A 19,838-nucleotide genomic window follows, 5' to 3' on the forward strand; every position below is an offset into this window, starting at 1 on the left:
GGATGTGTTGCTGTGGCGAAGTCTGGTGGTCTGGGAAATAAAGTATTGAGGTATTGGTGGTAGTTAAGGTCAAGGGTCAAGGTTTTCCCCTGACATTAAGTCGATTATAAATGGGTTATATAGCTGTGTGGAAGGGCCTTGAGTCTACACTGCCATATAATCCAGTTCAAATCAGAGAATATGTATTTTACAGGCAGTGTGGAAGAGGTCTAAGTGAGGCCTAACTCTGCCTGTCCCCTGGGCTGAGTGGGTTGCTAGGAGACCAAGTGGGCGGAGCTTAGCCTTCTAACTGGCAGCAACTGGAAAAAAACAATTGTTCCTCTCCCTCTAATTAGGACTTTATTTTTCTTTTCTTTTTGTTGTATGAACGTAGAGGCATGGATGAGGGGTTGTGCTGCCAAGTGTAGTGTTTCTGGGATGTGTAGTTTTGTTGTTTTGTCCTAGGCCGAAATTTCATTACCCTTTTATATATATAGATAGATGATGATGATTATTATTTTTCTAAGTTTTGTGGTTTGAAAGACATATTTTGGATGACTATGTCTTTTGCGGCCAAAGTTGGTGTGATTTGGTTCAGTGGTTTTGTTGTTTATTCCATAGTAAAACACACATAACATTTTTATATATATAGATGATATTATTATTATTGCGGAGGTAAGTGCAAACTCACATTTGGTGGCAGCAGAGAGATATATGCGCATCCACAATCACCTCCCACCCAAACGCTTTGGTGATATGGAAAGGAAAGGTAACATAAAATGGGAGGCAGCTGGAGTCGCGCAAGGAGGAGTCAAGCAAAACAAAACGAAACAAGAGACAACAATAAAAAAGGGAGGAGAAAAAATAAAGCAGGAGCAAAGAATACAGAAGACATTTATTGAAAGGCAAAATAAAAAGAAGTACAGGCCGGCCGTTGAGGGCCGATTTCTACAAACTTAAAACAAGCCAATCGCTAAAAGGCTACGGAAAAAGATTACTACAGTCTGTTATAAAATAGTTTTAATTTCAAATATTATTTTTTTTTTGCGATACATGTTTTTTTTTGTCTTTTCAAACCAGGCAATGGGGACTTGCTGTTGCGCGTGGCCCGCCCCCTTCCACAATACTGAACCTGGAAATCGCTGGTTATCAAAATATACATCTGTTTCTCCGTAAAAATGCGGACGGGCGGGCGGGTGGCGCCCTCCTCGTGTCTTACAACAGGTATAAAAAAGTATAAATATTTACACCTTTTTCTTCTTCTCGTTACTTACATTTACATGCCAAAAAAAGTAAAGGAAAAGAAAACACAGGATCCAAAAGAAAGGGGGACGGGGGAACGCCACTCCGATACCGCCGCAAACGGGGTTAAGAGTGAGTCCATTGTCCTAATAGCAAAATGTCAAAATTAAGACCATTCTAACGCAGGTTCCGTTAAGACTGGAATGTGCGGTGACCCGGGAGGGACTTGGGTTAGTTTCACATCACCTCGCAAAATGCAAAGAGGGTCCTGGGTAGCCCCTTCCCATCCTCCTCGTACCCCATAAGGCAGGCATGGACAAACTAAGGCCCTGGGGTCGGATGTGGCACCCATTTTCCCTGTCGTCTTGGCATAAGAATGCCCGTCACATCCTTAAGCAGAAAGGACAGGGAAGGAAGGCACACAGCAGCCGAGAGCCCTCTGGAGCGCTCTCAGCCACCGCATGTCTCATCCTCCTCCTGGCATAAGGACAGTGCGAGCAGCCCTGTACTTATGCCGGGAGAACGGCTCGAACGCATGCAGCAGTTGAGAGCCCTCCGGAGAGCTCTCAGGCGTTGCCTGCCTCATCCTCCTCCCGGCATAATGCTGAGGACAGCTCGAAGATCAAGGGAGGCGGATCGGGACAATCGTCACGTCCCACCCTCCTCTGCATAAGGATGGTGTATTTATGCCAGGAGGACACACAACGGATGGGAGCCCCCAAAAGTGCTCTCAGAGGTCGCTTGTTTCGCCCTCCTCCCGGTATAATGTTGAGAGGACAGCCCGAAGATAGAGGGAGGAATATTTGGGAGGTGGATCGGGACACTCGTCACATCCCACCCTCCTCTGCATAAGGATGGTGTATTTATGCCAGGAGGACACACAACGGATGGGAGCCCCCCAGAGTGCTCTCAGAGGTCCCTTGTTTCGTCCTCCTCCTGGTATAATGTTGAGAGGACAGCCCTAAGATAGAGGGAGGAATATTTGGGAGGTGGATCGGGACACTCGTCACATCCCACCCTCCTCTGCATAAGGATGGTGTATTTATGCCAGGAGGACACACAACGGATGGGAGCCCCCCAGAGTGCTCTCAGAGGTCCCTTGTTTCGTCCTCCTCCCGGTATAATGTTGAGAGGACAGCCCGAAGATAGAGGGAGGAATATTTGGGAGGTGGATCGGGACACTCGTCACATCCCACCCTCCTCTGCATAAGGATGGTGTATTTATGCCAGGAGGACACACAACGGATGGGAGCCCCCCAGAGTGCTCTCAGAGGTCCCTTGTTTCGTCCTCCTCCTGGTATAATGTTGAGAGGACAGCCCTAAGATAGAGGGAGGAATATTTGGGAGGTGGATTGGGACACTCGTCACATCCCACCCTCCTCTGCATAAGGATGGTGTATTTATGCCAGGAGGACACACAACGGATGGGAGCCCCCAAAAGTGCTCTCAGAGGTCCCTTGTTTCGCCCTCCTCCCGGTATAATGTTGAGAGGACAGCCCAAAGATAGAGGGAGGAATATTTGGGAGGTGGATCGGGACACTCGTCACGTCCCACCCTCCTCTGCATAAGGACGGTGTGTATTAATGCCAGGAGGACACACGATGGGAGCCCCCAAAAGTGCTCTCAGACGTCACCTGTTTCGCCCTCCTCCCGGTACAATGTTGAGATAGCCCGAAGATAGAGGGAGGAGTATTGGGACAATCATCACATCTCGCCCTCCTCCCGACATAAGAAGAGTACGACAGTGTACTTATGCCGGGAGGACGACTTGAGGAAGGCACAGAGTGGTTGAGAGCCCTCCGGAGTGCTCTCAGCCACTGCATGTCTTGCCTTCCTCCCAGCATAAAGACAGTGCAAGGATGGCTTGAGGAAGGCACACAGTGGTTGAGAGCCCTTCAGAGTGCTCAAAGACGTTGCCTATTTTGCCCTCCTCCTGGCATAATGCTGAGAGAACAGCTTGAAGATCAAGAGAGGAGTATTGGGGAGGCGGCTTGGGGCAACAGTCACATGTCTTGCTCTCCTCCCGGCATAAGGACGGTGCAAGCAGCCCTGTACTTATGCTGGGAGGACGGCTTGAGGAAGGCACACAGTGGATGAGAGCCCTCTGGAGTGCTCTCAGATGTCGCCTGTCTCATCCTCCTCCCGATATGTTGAGAGGACAGTTAGAAGATTGATGGAGGAGGATCGAAGAGGAGGAGTGGGGCAACTGTTGCATGTCGCGCCGTCCTCCTGGCATAAGGACAGTGCGAGCGGCCCTGTACTTATGTCAGGAGCACGGCTTGAGGAAGGCATACAGTAGACGAGAGCCCCCCGGAGTGCTCTCAGATGTTGCCTGTCTCACCCTCCTCCCGGCATCATGCTGAGGACAACTCGAAGATTGAGGGAAGAGTATTCCAGAGGATCAGGGCAACTGTTGCATGTCTCGCCCTCCTCCTGGTGCAAAAATGGGGTGTACTTATGCCGGGAGAACGGCTTGAGGAAGGCATGCAGCGGTTGAGAGCACCCCGGAGTGCTCTCAGCCACTGCGTGTCTCACCTTCCTACTAGCATAAGGAAGGTACAAGCAATCCTGTACTTATGTCGGGAAGATGGCTCGTGGAAGGCAAGCAGCGCTTGAGAGCCCTTCAGAGTGCTCTCAGCCACTGCATGTCTCATCTTCCTCCCGGGATAAGGTAGGTGAGAGCAACTCTGCACTGTGTGCCTCATGGAAGGCACACAGCGGATGAGAGCCCCCCGGAGTGCTCTCAGCTACTGCCTGTCTCACCTTCCTCCCGGCATAAGGAAGGTACGAGCAATCCTGTACTTACGCTAGGAGAACGGCTTGAGGAAGGCATGCAGCGGTTGAGAGCGCCCCGGAGTGCTCTCAGCCACTGCATGTCTCACCTTCCTCCTAGCATAAGGAAGGTACGAGCAATCCTGTACTTATGTCGGGAGGATGGCTTGTGGAAGACAAGTCCTTCGGAGTGCTCTCAGCTACTGCGTGTCTCACCTTCCTCCCGGCATAAGGTAGTTGAAAGCAACCCTGTACTTATGCCAGGAGGACGGCTCGTGGAAGGCAAGTAGCGGTTGAGAGCCCTTCGGAGTGCTCTCAGCCACGGCGTGTCTGCCTTCCTCCCAGCATAATGAAGGTACGAGCAATCCTGTACTTATGTTGGGAGGATGGCTTGAGGAAGGCATGCAACAATTGAGAGCCCTCCGGAGTGCTCTCAGCCACTGCGTGTCTCACCTTCCTCCCAGCATAAGGAAGGTATGAGCAACCCTGTACTTATGCCAGGAGGACGGCTTGTGGAAAACATGCAGCGGTTGAGAGCACTCCGGAGTGCTCTCAGATGTCGCCTGTCTCACTCTTCTCCCAGAATAAGGACGGTGCGAGCATCCCTGTCCTTACGCCAGGAGGACAACCTGAGGATGCCCCGGGCCCTACACCACGTCCTCCTGGTCCCTCCCTCTCCCAGGTCTTCTCCCACCCAGGCCCACAACGCAGCCCTAAGGCAAAATAGTTTGCCCATGCCTGCCTTAAGGAATATATTCGTGGAGAACGGCGACAAGATGGTGATAGCCAACAGCGAGGTTCTATCTGTGGTACGGCCCGGCCAACCAAACCAAAAGTCCTTCCATTGTTCAAGCGGTCCACACACTCCTCCAGCATAGATTGCGTCCCCCAATTGGAAACGGGAGGACTTTCCCCAAAAGGAATTTAAGACTTCGAAAAAAGAATAATCATAACCTCAAGTGAGAAAAGCGAGCTGCGGAACGACAACCGGGAGCGACACGAGACAACACCACATACAATGAGAAAAAAAATAGTAATAACTCAAAAACAAACAACGGCTTTGGTCCACAATCTGAAAACCCTGATATGAACTACAACATTCTGTTTTTTTTTTTAAATCTTGACATGAATGAAATAAAGAGGGAAACAAGCCGGTCCGGTAAGGCAACATCGGAATATACAAAGCGGGTTGGAATGGGAAAGTTGGAAGGCCTCGATGGAATGGTGACATAGGCACCGATCGGGGAGGAAAAAGGTAAACAAAGGTTTCTTAAAATAATGCTGGATTATTAAAGATGACCCCGCTCCCCTTTATTTGTAAAGTCAGATCCCTTTCGTTGGAAGCAAAGCACTTCGGCCGCCTCACGTGGAACGTGTACATGCTCCTCTCGATAACAACTAAAAAGGGCTTTTTTTGCCAGCGTATGAATTACAAAAGTACAGGATAAAAAAGTAATAGAAGACTAAAGTTTCGATATATTTTATACCATCTTATCTATAACAAACATTAACGCTATTGCCTTTTTGCATATACATATATATTTATAAATACCTTGACGAACCCCATTCGGATATTTGGTCAACTGGGAATACAGCTAAGGCAAAGGACAGACCAAACAAATGAAAGAAGAAAGGAGTAAATTATATAAAAAGGGGATTTATAACGAGGATACGAAGGCTGCTATAGTTTAGGAGAGATGCTGGTTTCGGTGAGAGGTAACCAAGGCACCTTAAGGCTCAAAATGGGTCGTTCCCGATCCGCATAATGAGGATTTGAAGGCTGCTATGATTAAGACAGATGCTGGTTTCGGTGACGGAGGTAACAACAAGGCACCTTAAGGCTCAAAATGGGTCGTTTCTGAGACGCTCGGGTCGGATGATACTTACATTCGGGCCTCCATTTGCGCAAAATTTCGCCCGACGGCTTGAACCTGAATTGTATTTTCACCCTGCCAGGAAGCTAAGCTAAAGCCGCAATGGGGATGATGTCATGGGTCGCAAATGATGCAGGAGACGGAAAAAGCTGCTCGTCGCCTCTATTTTGCGCCATCATGGACCATTTTTGCAAAATTTCGTCTGACGGTGAAATGCGTGAACCCGATCAAGTACTTTGATCAAGTGCAACAAGGACGACGTCATGGGATGCAAATGGAGTGGGAGACGGAAAAAGCCACTCACCACCTCCGATTTGCGCTGTCATGGACTGTGTTTGCAAAATTTCGTCTGATGGCAAAATGCTTGAACTCGATCAAGTACTTAAAGTACAACAGGGACGATGTCAAGGGACACAAATGGAGTGGGAGACGGAAAAAGCAGCTCGCCACCTCCGTTTTGTGCCGTCATGGACCGTGATTGCAAAATTTCATCTCATGGCAAAATGCTTGAACCCCATCAAGTACTTTGATCAAGTACAATAGGGACGATGTCATGGGACGCAAATGGACTGGGAGACAGAAAAGGGTGCTCGACGCCTCTATTTTGCACCATCATGGACTGTTTGCAATTTTTGTCTGACGGCGAAATGCTTGAACCCGATGAAGTATTTTGATCAAGTACAATGGGGACGATGTCAAGGGACACAAATGGAGCGGGAGATGGAAAAAGCTGCTCGTCGTCTCTTATTTTGCACCATCATGGACTGTTTGCAATTTTTGTCTGACGGCGAAATGCTTAACCCGATGAAGTATTGTGATCAAGTACAATGGGGACGATGTCATGGGACGCAAATGAAATGACTGCTCGTCTCCCCTTTCCGACCCATAACGTCCTGCAGATTATAACTTTTCTAACGACCCGAGTGAGGAATTGTAATTTCTCTAAGGCACCACGAGGTTAGTGGACACATAGGCGCATAGGCTGAGGAAAAGAAGGCCTTTTCTTTCCCAAGGCTGAGTGGCGTTTAGGACAAAATTGAGAACAGATGCCGACAAAGCATCAGACAACTTAAAGTGGGGAGCCTTCCAAGGGCAAAGGCAATAATACGCTCTCGAATGGGAGCCATCTTTGCGCCTTGGCTCCCCAACAAAAACATCAACTCTTTCCCCTCCAGCGTAATGGATTTAGTTTGCTTCCTTGGTCAAAAAGATTCGGACACATCTGAAAAAAAGCCCTAGTCAACTGCTCTCCTCTATTAAAAAAATAAAACATCTGTCGTCTTTCTAAGGTCACTTCTGCTGCATTCGTTTGTTTTTGTTTCTTATTTAAAGTGGCTTCCCCTCCCCTCCCCTGGAATGATGGAAGTTGGTCTCGCCCCGCATCAGTGGGCCAGCCCTTTGAAAAATAAAAACAAAAAATAGTAATAATCAAGAAGCCGGACCCTTGAAGAAGGGCGGCAACAGCGGCGGCGGACGTTTGCGATGCGTTGTTTTAACAGTCACGTTGTCACCGCCGCCGCCGCGTTGTTGCTTTTCTTTTAAAAAGGCGCTTAAATGGTAGACTTGGAAAAGGAGACGCGCAAGTGGTGGCTCTCGCCGAGGTCGTGGTTGTGGAGGTCGATGAGGGACTGGATGGCTTCCTCGACGGAGCCCATCTGGATCAGCGCCATCTTGCGGTCTCTCCTGTTGGGGGAGGAGCAGGGCGTTAAGGGAGCGGCGCTTCCAACATTTGCTCTGAATGGGTTGTCGGAGGCTTTCATGGCCATAATCACTGGCTTGCTGTGAGTTTTCTGGGCTGCCTGGCCATGTTCCAGAAGCATTCTCTCCACAGCCTCTCCCTCTGGAGACAGCTTGAGATTGACAAGGCCAAACTCAACGCGGCCAGGAAGAAAGGAACATGACCTCACCCGGAATCACTACCCCGCTCCCAACTCAAGGAAAGAACTGGACTTACTGGAAGAACTTGAAGCCTTTCACCATGCCTCCGTTGCTTGAGAACAGCAGCTTGATGTCGTCTTCGATGATCGAAGGCCTGGAGGGAGGGAAAGGGAACAGGGGCTCAAGAGTCTTCAAGACACACTCGCCCAATCAGCAGCTTCCTTCTCCTTACTATGGATTTTAAAGTCTTGTTGTTGTTTACAATAATCTATATATATAAAAGAGTGATGGAATCAGGGCACCGGACAAAACAACAAAACTACAGGCCCCCCAACCTCGAAATTTGACAACAGAACCCATCATCCACGGCTCTAGGTTGATACAACAAAAAGAAAAGAAAAATAAAGTCCTAATTAGAGGGAGAGGAATCATTGTTTTTATCCCATTGCTGCCAGTTTAGAGGGCTAAGCTCCGTCCACTTGGTCTCCTAGCAACCTACTCAGCCCAGGGGACAGGCACAGTTAGGCCTCAGGCCTCTTCCACACTGCCTATAAGATACAGATTATCGGATTTTAACTGGATTATATGGCAGTGTAGACTCAAGGCCCTTCCATACAGCTATATAACCCATTTATAATCTTACTAGCTGTGCCTGGCCACGTGTTGCTGTGGCGTTATCTGGTGGTGTTGGTGAGAACTTGTTGAGATAGTGGTGGTATTGAATGTCTGTTGGATGGTTGTCTTTATGTTTAGTATGCATTTGGTTGTTTGTGTACTGTGTAAGTGGTGAGGATAGAGGGGGTCTATGTCCCTGTGTAGTATTGTATAGTATTTATACGTTGTTCATGTGTTGTGAATGCTTGGATTGTGTCCTGCTGCATAGTAGAAAGGGTTGGGCTGGATGGCCCTTAGGGGTCTCTCCAAACTCTTGGATTCTATGCTTCTATTATTATTATAATCATCATCATCATCATCATCATGTAGATGCTGGATGGCCATCTGTCAGGAGTGCTTGGATTGCCTCCTCCTGCATGGTAGAAGGAATACCACCACTACCTCAACAATTTCTCACCAACACCACCAGACGTGTGGCCGGGCACAGCTAGTGCATAATAAAAGTGAAAACATGTCTGTATGTATGTGGCTGGGGTGTCCACTTCCACAAACAGCTCTAGCTCCCACTACTCAGGAGACACCAATGGCTCTCCTTCCCATGACATTGCAGGTTATGGCGAGTGCCGTGAACATCGCCAAGAGTCAAGCTAAAGTTCTCCACAAACACCATCCTCCCCACCACACAAGGGAAGGCTTTCATTCGAAGACAATTTCATCCTAGATTGTCTGTTTTTCCTCCACCACAGGTATCCCAGACTCTCTACATTGGTGTGGAATTTACATAACCCCGCCCATTGGTCTGAGTGTCAAGGAAACATATAAGGTCACGGAATAACACAACGTAACAACAAGGGCTATCTAAATCCAACTCCATTCTGCCGTGCAGTACGGCACAACTAAAACTCTCCTTAAAGAGGACCATCCAGCCTCCTGTTTTCTAACAAAAGCTCCTATTGGCTCTGTTGCACTCTGCTAATAATAATAATAATAACAATAATAATAATAATAATAATAATAATAATAATAATAGAAAAACAAGAAAACTCATGACCATTCATCATTCCCTGCACCCTCGCAGTGATGTTGACCGGCTATATCCGCCTAGAAGATCAGGGGGCAGAGGACTCTTACAAGTCAAACAAGCAGTGAAAGAAGAAGAACATGCCCTGGCAGAAGATGTCAAGCAAAGTGAAGAACCTGTTTTGATTGAAGTCAAAAATCAGAAACTCCTCAAAGCACAGCAGACAACCACTACAAGAAAACCGCACTACAAACTAGAGCTGACAGCTGGCACAACAAAACATTGCATGGAATGTTCCTTGACAAAATGGAAGGAAAAGCTGACAAGGAGAAGACCTGGCTCTGGCTCACGAATGGGACCCTGAAGAAGGAGACAGAAGGCCTGATCCTTGCAGCCCAGGAGCAAGACATCAGGACAAAGGCAATTCAGGCCAAGACCGAAAAATCAGCTGATGACCCAAAATGCAGACTCTGCAAGGAAACCGACGAAACCATGGATCATATCCTCAGCTGCTGTAGGAAAATTGCACAGACAGACTACAAACAGAGGCACAACTATGTGGCCCAAAGGATTCATTGGAACTTATGCCTCAAGTCCCACCTCCCAGCAGCAAAGAACTGGTGGGATCACAAACCTGCAAAAGTCTTGGAAAATGAGCACGCAAAGATACTGTGGGACTTCCGAATCCAGACTGACAAAGTTCTGGAACACAACACACCAGACATCACAGTTGTGGAAAAGAAAAAGGTTTGGGTCATTGATGTCGCCATCCCAGGTGACAGTCGCATTGACGAAAAACAACAGGAAAAACTCAGCCGCTATTAGGACCTCAAGATGGAACTTCAAAGACTCTGGCAGAAACCAGTGCAGGTGGTCCCGGTGGTGATCGGCACACTGGGTGCCGTGCCAAAAGATCTCAGCCGGCATTTGGAAACAATAGACATTGACAAAATCATGATCTGCCAACTGCAAAAGGCCACCCGACTGGGATCTGCAGCATCATCCGAAAATACATCACACAGTCCTAGACACTTGGGAAGAGTTCGACTTGTGATTTTGTGATATGAAATCCAGCATCTCTATCTTGTTTGCTGTGTCATAATAAAATAATAATAATAATAATAACAATAATTTTTCCCGAGTCCCCTTGGGGAGATAGGGCGGAATACAAATAGTTTATTATTATTATTATTATTATTATTATTATTATTATTATTATTATTATTATTATTATTATTTCCTCCACCACAGACACCCAAGTGTTTCTGTCTCTTTCCATTGGTCTGGAGTTTGCATAACCTCTCCGATAACCCTTTCCTATTCTTTTCTATGCCAAACAGAGGAATTGATCATCAACTGAACAGACGAGAGAGGTTTGGAGAGAATTCACCATGATTTATAGGAGTTGTAGGGACTAGGATGTATAGTTCACCAGTAATCTAAGAGCACTATGAACTCCAACGATCAGCCTGGAACTAACTTGGCACACAGAACCCCCAGGACCAACACAAAATACTGGAGGGATTTAGAGGAGTTGTAGTTCAGCTACATCCAGAGCACACGACAAACCCAAACAAGGATGGATCTGGACCAAACTTGGGATGCAGACCCGATAGGCCAGACACTTACGGGATGTTGGAGAGGTGGAGGGTGGCCGACGGGGGGAAAATGTTCTGGAAGTTCTTTGAGCCGGGCTTCTTGAAGCGGTGGAGGGGGGAGTTGCCGTAATCCTTGGTCAGGCCCTGGTCCTCCTGCCCTTCGCGGGGCAGCTGCACCGTCTGGTGCTTGGAGAGCGTGATCCGGATGGGCTTCCCGTGCAGCTTCTGCCCGTTGAGGTGGCTCATGGCTGTTGGGAACGAGAACCGGACAGGCGTTTTACGTCACGGAGGCATCGCCAGGCTTCAGGGCACAAATACGGCAACATCCTATGGACTTCCAACTCTAGGATCCCAACATCTATCTATCTATGGCAGTGGTTCCCAAACTTATTTGGCCTGCCGCCCGCTTTCCAGAAAAAATATGACTCAGCGCCCCCTGGAAAGGGGTGTGTGGCTTAGAGGGGTGGGTGTGGCTCTTGCTCAAGAGGGCGGGGCTGAGCCTCTCCCCCAGTCCAAGATGCAGGGATGAGAGGGGAGGTGGGCGGGGCCACAAATGGGCAGCCAGGACTGGGATGGGCAGGGTTCCGAGCTCTGAGGCAGGGCTGAGCTTCTATCCCTGTCCTGTGGCGCCTGCCAGGACACAGGGGGCGGGGCTAGAGGAGGGGGCGGGGCCTCTTCCCAAGTGCCTGACGGGGCTGAATCTCTATGCCCCGCCCCTGTGTTCTAACAAGCGCCTCAGGAGAGGGATACAGAGGCTCAGCCCTGTCTCACGCTCTTGGGAACTGGCCCCGCCCTTCAGTCCTAAACGGCCTCTCAGGAGCCTCTCAGGCTCAGCCCTGTCTTGGGCTCTTGGAAGGAGGCCCCGCCCTCTTCCCTAGCTCCGCCCCGTGTCCCAACAAGCGCCACAGGAGAGGTATAGATTCTCAGCTCTGTCTCGGGTTCTTGGGAAGAAGCCACGCCCACTCCTCTAGCTCCGCCACCTGTGTGTCCTTACAGGTGCCTCAGGTGATCAGTCTTGTCTCCGGCACTCGGGAAGAGGCCCTGCCCCCGTGTCCTAATAGGTGCCATCACCCCCCCCCCCGGATTGCTCCAGCGCCCACCGGGGGGGGGGGGGGGGCGGTAGCACCCACTTTAGGAATCACTGATCTATGGGAATTAGACTGGATGGCCACTGGGGTCCCACTGGAGTCTAAGATTCAATTATCCATGCATCTATCTTTATGAATTGGACATCATTTGGGGTCCCTTCCAACTCTAGGATTCTCACATCTATCTTTGGGAATTGGACTGGATGGCCATTGGGGTTCCTTCCAACTTTTAAGATTCTTTCCATAGATTCTCTATCACCCATCCATCTATCTTTGGGAATGAGAGGGCCTTTGGAGTCTCTTCCAACTCTAGGATTCTCCCATCAAGCTATCTATGGGAATTGGACTGGATGGCCATTGAGGTCCCTTCCGATTCTAGAGTTCTAGGATTCGATCATCCATCCATCCATCTGTATGAATTGTACGTCCTTTGGATTCCCTTCCAACTCTAGGATTCTATGATCATGTCATCCAGACATCCATCTTTATGAATTGGACATCAATCTATCTATCGGAATTGGACTGGATGGCCAATGAGGTCCCTTCCGATTCTAGGATTCTATCATTCATCCATCCATCTTTGGGAACTGGATGGCCTTTGGGGTTCCTTCCAACTCTAGGATTCTACCATCTATCTGTCTTTGGGAAATGGACTGGATGGTGATAGGAGTCCCTTCCAACTCTAAGATTCGATCATCCATCCATCTTTATGAATTGGACGTCCTTTGGATTCCATTCCAACTCTAGGATTCTATGATTGTATCATCCATCCATCCATCCATCTTCAGGAATTGGATGGCCTTTGGGGTTCCTTCCAACTCTAGGACTCCACCACCTATCTATCTTTGGGAATTAGACTGGATGGCTATTGGGGTCCCTTCCGACTCTTAAGATTCTTTCCATTGAATGAAGCTCTATCATCCATCCATTTAACTTTGGGAATTGGATGGCCTTTGGGGTTCCTTCCAACTCTAGGATTCTACCATCTATCTGTCTTTGGGAAATGGACTGGATGGTGATAGGACTCCCTTCCAACTCTGATCATCCAGCCATCTTTATGAATGGGACATCCTTTGGATTCCCTTCCGACTCTAGGATTCTATTATTGTAACATCCATGCATCTATCTTCGGGAATTGGATGGCCTTTGGGGTCCTTTCCAACTCTAGGATTCCACCATCTAGTTATCTTTAGGAATTGGACTGGATGGCCATTGAGGTCCCGTCCAACTAAGATTCTATCATCCATTCATCTGTCTTTGGGAACTGGATAGCCTTTGGAGTCCCTTCCGACTCTAGGGTTCTAGGATTCTTCCATCCATCCATCCATCCATCCATCCATCCATCTTTGGGAACTGGATGGCCTTTGGGGTTCCTTCCAACTCTAGGATTCTACCATCCATTTATCTATGGGAATTGGACTGGATGGCCATTGAGGTCCCTTCCGACTCTAGGGTTCTAGGATTCTATCATCCATCCATCTTTGGGAACTGGATGGCCTTTGGGGTCCTTTCCAACACTAGGATTCCACCATCTAGTTATCTTTAGGAATTGGACTGGATGGCCATTGAAGTTCCTTCTAACTAAGGTTCTATCATCCATTCATCTGTCTTTGGGAACTGGATGGCCTTTGGAGTCCCTTCCGACGCTAGGGTTCTAGGATTCTACCATCCATCCATCCATCCATCTTTGGGAACTGGATGGCCTTTGGGGTTCCTTCCGACTCTAGGGTTCTAGGATTCTACCATCCATCCATCCATCCATCCATCTTTGGGAACTGGATGGCCTTTGGAGTCCCTTCCGACTCTAGGGTTCTAGGATTCTACCATCCATCCATCCATCCATCTTTGGGAACTGGATGGCCTTTGGGGTTCCTTCCAACTCTAGGATTCTACCATCTATCTATCTATGAGAATTGGACTGGATGGCCATTGAGGTCCCTTCCGATTCTAGAGTTCTAGGATTCGATCATCCATCCATCCATCTGTATGAATTGTACGTCCTTTGGATTCCCTTCCAACTCTAGGATTCTATGATCATGTCATCCAGACATCCATCTTTATGAATTGGACATCAATCTATCTATCGGAATTGTACTGGATGGCCAATGAGGTCCCTTCCGATTCTAGGATTCTATCATTCATCCATCCATCCATCCATCCATCTTTGGGAACTGGATGGCCTTTGGGGTTCCTTCCAACTCTAGGATTCTACCATCTATCTATCTATGGGAATTGGACTGGATGGCCATTGAGGTTCCTTCCGACTCTAGGATTCTATCATCCATCCATCCATCCATCCATCCATCTTTGGGAACTGGATGGTCTTTGGGGTCCTTTCCAACTCTAGGATTCCACCATCTAGTTATCTTTAGGAATTGGACTGGATGGCCATTGAGGTCCCTTCCAACTAAGATTCTATCATCCATTCATCTGTCTTTGGGAACTGGATAGCCTTTGGAGTCCCTCCCGACTCTAGGGTTCTAGGATTCTATCATCCATCCATCCATCCATCCATCTTTGGGAACTGGATGGCCTTTGGGGTTCCTTCCAACTCTAGGATTCTACCATCTATCTATCTATCTATCTATCTATCTATCTATCTATCTATGAGAATTGGACTGGATGGCCATTGAGGTCCCTTCCGACTCTAGGATTCTATCATCCATCCATCCATCCATCTTTGGGAACTGGATGGCCTTTGGGGTTCCTTCCAACTCTAGGATTCTATCATCCATCCATCCATCCATCCATCTTTGAGAACTGGATGGCCTTTTGGGTTCCTTCCGACTCTATGATTCTACCATCTATCTATCTATGAGAATTGGACTGGATGGCCATTGAGGTTCCTTCCGACTCTAGGATTCTATCATCCATCCATCCATCCATCCATCCATCCATCTTTGGGAACTGGATGGCCTTTGGAGTCCCGACTCTAGGGTTCTAGGATTCTATCATCCATCCATCTTTGGGAACTGGGTGGCCTTTGGGTTTCCTTCCAACTCTAGGATTCTACCATCTATCTATCTATGAGAATTGGACTGGATGGCCATTGAGGTTCCTTCAGACTCTAGGATTCTATCATCCATCCATCCATCTTTGGGAACTGGATGGCCTTTGGGGTTCCTTCCAACTCTAGGATTCTATCATCCATCCATCCATCCATCCATCTTTGGGAACTGGATGGCCATTGAGGTTCCTTCCAACTCTAGGATTCTATCATCCATCCATCCATCCATCTTTGGGAACTGGATGGCCATTGAGGTTCCTTCCAACTCTAGGATTATATCATCCATCCATCCATCTTTGGGAACTGGATGGCCTTTGGGGTTCCTTCCAACTCTAGGATTCTACCATCTATCTATCTATGGGAATTGGACTGGATGGCCATTGAGGTTCCTTCCGACTCTAGGATTCTATCATCCATCCATCCATCCATCTTTGGGAACTGGATGGCCATTGAGGTCCCTTCCAACTAAGATTCTATCATCCATTCATCTGTCTTTGGGAACTGGATAGCCTTTGGTGTCCCTCCCGTCTCTAGGGTTCTAGGATTCTATCATCCATCCATTCATCCATCCATCCATCCATCCATCCATCTTTGGGAACTGGATGGTCTTTGGGGTCCCTTCCAACTCTAGGATTCTATCCAATGGGACGGAAAGCCCATTTGCTCACCCAGCTGGGCTTGGTTGCCATCTGCCATCTGAACCAAGGCGTTCTCCTTCTTGTTGAACAAGATCTTCACTCTCTGCACATCACCATAGACTCCTTGAGGAAAAGAGAAGGGGGTGGGGACAAAGGCATGTCTTCAAGGGGGGAAACCCTGCCATTTCTTGCCCGCGCCCCCAAGGTCATCCCAGATTGCCCTCAATTGGGTCGTACCCCAGCACTAAAAAACAAACAACGAAAAAATAACAAATCCAGCGGACCTGACGGGATCCCTGCTGAAAATTTGATATTGGACCAGCGGAGAAAAGGTAAACCAATGCCCTCCTCCCTCTTATGCTATTTCAATGTGGTTGACCCCAAGGGGCATGCAAAGCAACCCAAAAACCATGCACAAGAAATAAAATAAACTTGCATTTGGGTAACGAAAGCATTCAGCCCCACCGCCCCCCTTCCCCACGACAAGGCCGCCTTCCCCTCCCCCCCCCCCAAAAGTAATGAAACAAACCAAATAAAACAAAGTAATTAAAAAAGTGTGAATGATAACATACCGAAAAGAATAAAGAGGCATTGGGGCGTAACTCTCTTTAGAGAACAGCAGAGCAAGGCAGCGGAGGGACAGGGAAGAGGTAAGGAATCGGAGGGGAGAGCGAAGGTTGCGCAAATCGTCGCCAACGAAGGAAAGGTAGAGTAGTCCCCGCAGGAAATGGCGAAATTGGTTGATGGATGATGAAGTTTTCAAGATGGTTAATATTGGAGGGCAAGTTGGTTTCCGAAGAGCAGGAAGGTTTGGTGTTTGTTTTTGTTTTGAGAGGGGTGTATTGTTTTTTTTTTTTTTTGGTTTGGTTTGGTAAATAATAAAAAAATAATAAATTTTGTTTCAAGCAACAACAGGAAGCAGAAGAACCGTGCAGTCAGTTGGCAAAGAAATTCCGGATCGGGGGAGAAAGGGAAGGAAGGGAAACAAAAAATAATAAAATATCAAGGGAAGGGGGTGGGAGAGAGAGAGGGGGGAAAAAAAGGAAAAAAAGTAGCAAAAACACAGGTCAGTAAATACATAAAAGAAATATGTAGTGTTCCATCAGTAAGATGTATAGATTTCTAAAAAACGCACAACACTTTCGTTTACAGAAGGAAAAAAAACTAGTTAATAGGTGGGTTTATTTGCAACCTAGTGGAACACAGCAATAAAAGAAGAGTACTTTACTTCAAGTAAGGTTTATCTAAGAAAAGGAGGCAGCACTGCAACAGAGGGGCTTCGGGGCAAGTTTTGACCGTTTTTGTTGCTGTCGAGAGGATAGCGGCGGGGTCTCCCGCTTTGGAGATGGACAGATATCTCTGCTTTTGGTTATGAGAATCGTATTAAACTGCCACTACAGACGATCTTACCGACCAGAAGGTTGGTGATTCAAGTCGTGGGTCGAGGTGAGCTTCTGCCGTCAGCCCTAGCTTCTGCTTACCTAGCAGTTCGAAAACAGCTATGTGAGTAGATAAATAGGTACTGCTTTGGCGCCTCTGAAAACATGTCAGCAATTCGATCATGAAAATAAGTACTTTGGTCTTTATTATCTCTATATTTTAATTATATTGTACTCTGCCTCGAGCTTTGACAAGAGGCAGGTAAGAAATAAAATGATGACTATTCTTATCTATTTATCTTGTGTGTGTGTCCATTCGTATGTCAGATTGAACCACTGTTAGGTGACAATCCAGTAGCCCTTTCTGATGTCACTGGACTGGCTGTGGTTAGGTGAAGTGGCCCTTCGTGATGTCCCTGGGAAAGAAATGTGACTTGTATATGAGGGGAAGGAAGGAAAGAGACCACATTGCCATGGAGACATTGAGTTCCTTCGGGGAGATGGGGCGGAATATAAATAAAGTAATGTGTTATTTATTGTGAGGTAGGCTCTCTCAGAGCAGGGGAAGGGAGAAAGGAAAGGAAAAGGAAGGAGAAGAAGGAAGAGAAAGGGAAAAAGGAAAGGAGAGAAGGAAAAGGAAAGGAAAAGAAGAAAGAAAAAAAGAGAAGGAAGAGAAAGGAAAGGCATGAGCGAAGGAAAAGAGAAAGAGAGAAGGAAAGGGAAAGAAAGAAAAAGGAGAGAAGGAAGAGAAAGGAAAGGCACAAGGGAAGAGAAAGAAAAAGGAAAGGAAAGGGAAAGAAAAAGAAAGAAAAAGGAGAGAAGGAAGAGAAAGGAAAGGCATGAGCGAAGGGAAAGAGAAAGAAAGAGGGAAAGGGAAAGAAAGAAAAAGGAGAGAAGAAAGGAAGAGAAAGGAAAGGCAAAAGGGAAGGGAAAGAAAAAGAGAGAAAAAGGAGAGAAGGAAGAGAAAGGAAAGGCATGAGCGAAGGGAAAGAGAAAGAAAGAGGGAAAGGGAAAGAAAGAAAAAGGAGAGAAGAAAGGAAGAGAAAGGAAAGGCAAAAGGGAAGGGAAAGAAAAAGAGAGAAAAAGGAGAGAAGGAAGAGAAAGCCATGAGCGAAGGGAAAGAGAGAAGGAAAGGGAAAGAAAGACAAAGGAGAGAAGGAAGAAAAAGGAAAGATATAAGGGAAGGGAAAGAGAGAAGGAAAGGGAAAGAAAGACAAAGGAGAGAAGGAAGAGAAAGGAAAGGTATGAGTGAAGGGAAAGAGAAAGAAAGAGGGAAAGGGAAAGAAAGAAAAAGGAGAGAAGGAAGAGGAAGAGAAAGAGAGAAGGTAAGGAAAAGAAAGAAAAAGGAGATAAGGATGAGAAAGGAAAGGCATGAGCGAAGGGAAGGAGAAAGAGAGAAGGAAAGGGAAAGAAAGAAAAAGGAGGGAAGGAAGAGGAAGAGAAAGAGAGAAGGTAAGGAAAAGAAAGAAAAAGGAGGGAAGGATGAGAAAGGAAAGGCATGAGCGAAGGGAAGGAGAAAGAGAGAAGGAAAGGGAAAGAAAGAAAAAGGAGGGAAGAGGAAGAGAAAGAGAGAAGGTAAGGAAAAGAAAGAAAAAGGAGGGAAGGATGAGAAAGGAAAGGCATGAGTGAAGGGAAAAGAAAGAAAGAAGGAAAGGGAAAGAAAAAGGAGGGAAGGAAGAGAAAGGAAAGGGAAAGAAAGAAAAAGGAGAGAAGGAAGGAAGAGAAAGGAAAGGCACAAAGGAAGAGAAAGAAAAAGAAAAGGGGAAGAAAAAGAAAGAAAAAGGAGGGAAGGATGAGAAAGGAAAGGCATGAGTGAAGGGAAAAGAAAGAAGGAAAGGGAAAGAAAAAGGAGGGAAGGAAGAGAAAGGAAAGGGAAAGAAAGAAAAAGGAGGGAAGGAAGAGAAAGGAAAGGCATGAGCGAAGGGAAGGAGAAAGAGAGAAGGAAAGGGAAAGAAAGAAAAAGGAGAGAAGGAAGAGAAAGGAAAGGCATGAGCAAAGGGAAAGAGAAAGAAAGAGGGAAAGGGAAAGAAAGAAAAAGGAGAGAAAGAAGGAAGAGAAAGGAAAAGGAAGGGAAAGAAAGGAGGGAGAGAGGGAGGGAAAAAAAAAGAAAAAAGAGGGGAGGGAGGAAGGAAAAGGACTAAGAGGAGGAAAAGAAAAGGAATAGCTGCTTACCTGTAACTGTATTTCTTTGAGTGGTCACCTGTGAAATTCGCACATATGGGCTGTGCGCATTTCACGGGGACCACGAAGAAGAAAGAAGGGATGACAGGAGAGAGGTAAATGCTGGGTAGATGTGCTAGTTATTATTATAGGAAAGAACTGATGTAATATGAATGCACCAATCTGTAATGTGGCTCAGCGAGGCTTACGTGCTTCTTAGCGAATAATGCACAATATCTATGATAATGCAGAACAAAATGTATGTGTATATACACACTTGAAAACTCCCAAAAAATTATAATACAAATCAAGATTCTACAACTCTATATTAGAGTACTTCTCATCAAAAAATAGCTTTCAAACTATCATCATGGACCTCTTAGACATTGTGTTAGAATACAACTATTTTAGTTTTGATAAACAATTTTATTTGCAAACTTTTGGGATAGCTATGGGCAGTCCTCTTGCGCCCTCTATTGCCAATTTATATGTTTCACATTTAGAAAGTAAAATAGTTGTATTCTAACACAATGTCTAAGAGGTCCATGATGATACTTTGAAAGCTATTTTTTGATGAGAAGTACTCT

General features: G+C 46.8%; 1 protein-coding gene across 2 annotated transcripts in view; it reads right to left on the bottom strand.

The window, feature by feature from the left end:
• Nucleotides 1–855: 855 nt before the first annotated feature.
• ptbp1 (polypyrimidine tract binding protein 1) overlaps nucleotides 856–19,838 on the bottom strand; it is a 64,234-nt gene continuing 45,251 nt past the window's right edge. For both annotated transcript variants that reach the window (XM_062959206.1, XM_062959207.1), the window contains 5 exons: nucleotides 16,285–16,318; nucleotides 15,743–15,835; nucleotides 11,011–11,227; nucleotides 7,822–7,899; nucleotides 856–7,550 (listed from right to left, as the gene is read on the bottom strand). In XM_062959206.1, the coding sequence (XP_062815276.1) occupies nucleotides 7,418–7,550; nucleotides 7,822–7,899; nucleotides 11,011–11,227; nucleotides 15,743–15,835; nucleotides 16,285–16,318 (555 nt within the window). In that variant the 3' untranslated portion in view covers nucleotides 856–7,417. The remainder of the gene's footprint in view (nucleotides 7,551–7,821; nucleotides 7,900–11,010; nucleotides 11,228–15,742; nucleotides 15,836–16,284; nucleotides 16,319–19,838) is intronic.

Source organism: Anolis carolinensis, unplaced genomic scaffold (assembly GCF_035594765.1).
Source record: "Anolis carolinensis isolate JA03-04 unplaced genomic scaffold, rAnoCar3.1.pri scaffold_7, whole genome shotgun sequence".
Taxonomy (NCBI): domain Eukaryota; kingdom Metazoa; phylum Chordata; class Lepidosauria; order Squamata; family Dactyloidae; genus Anolis; species Anolis carolinensis.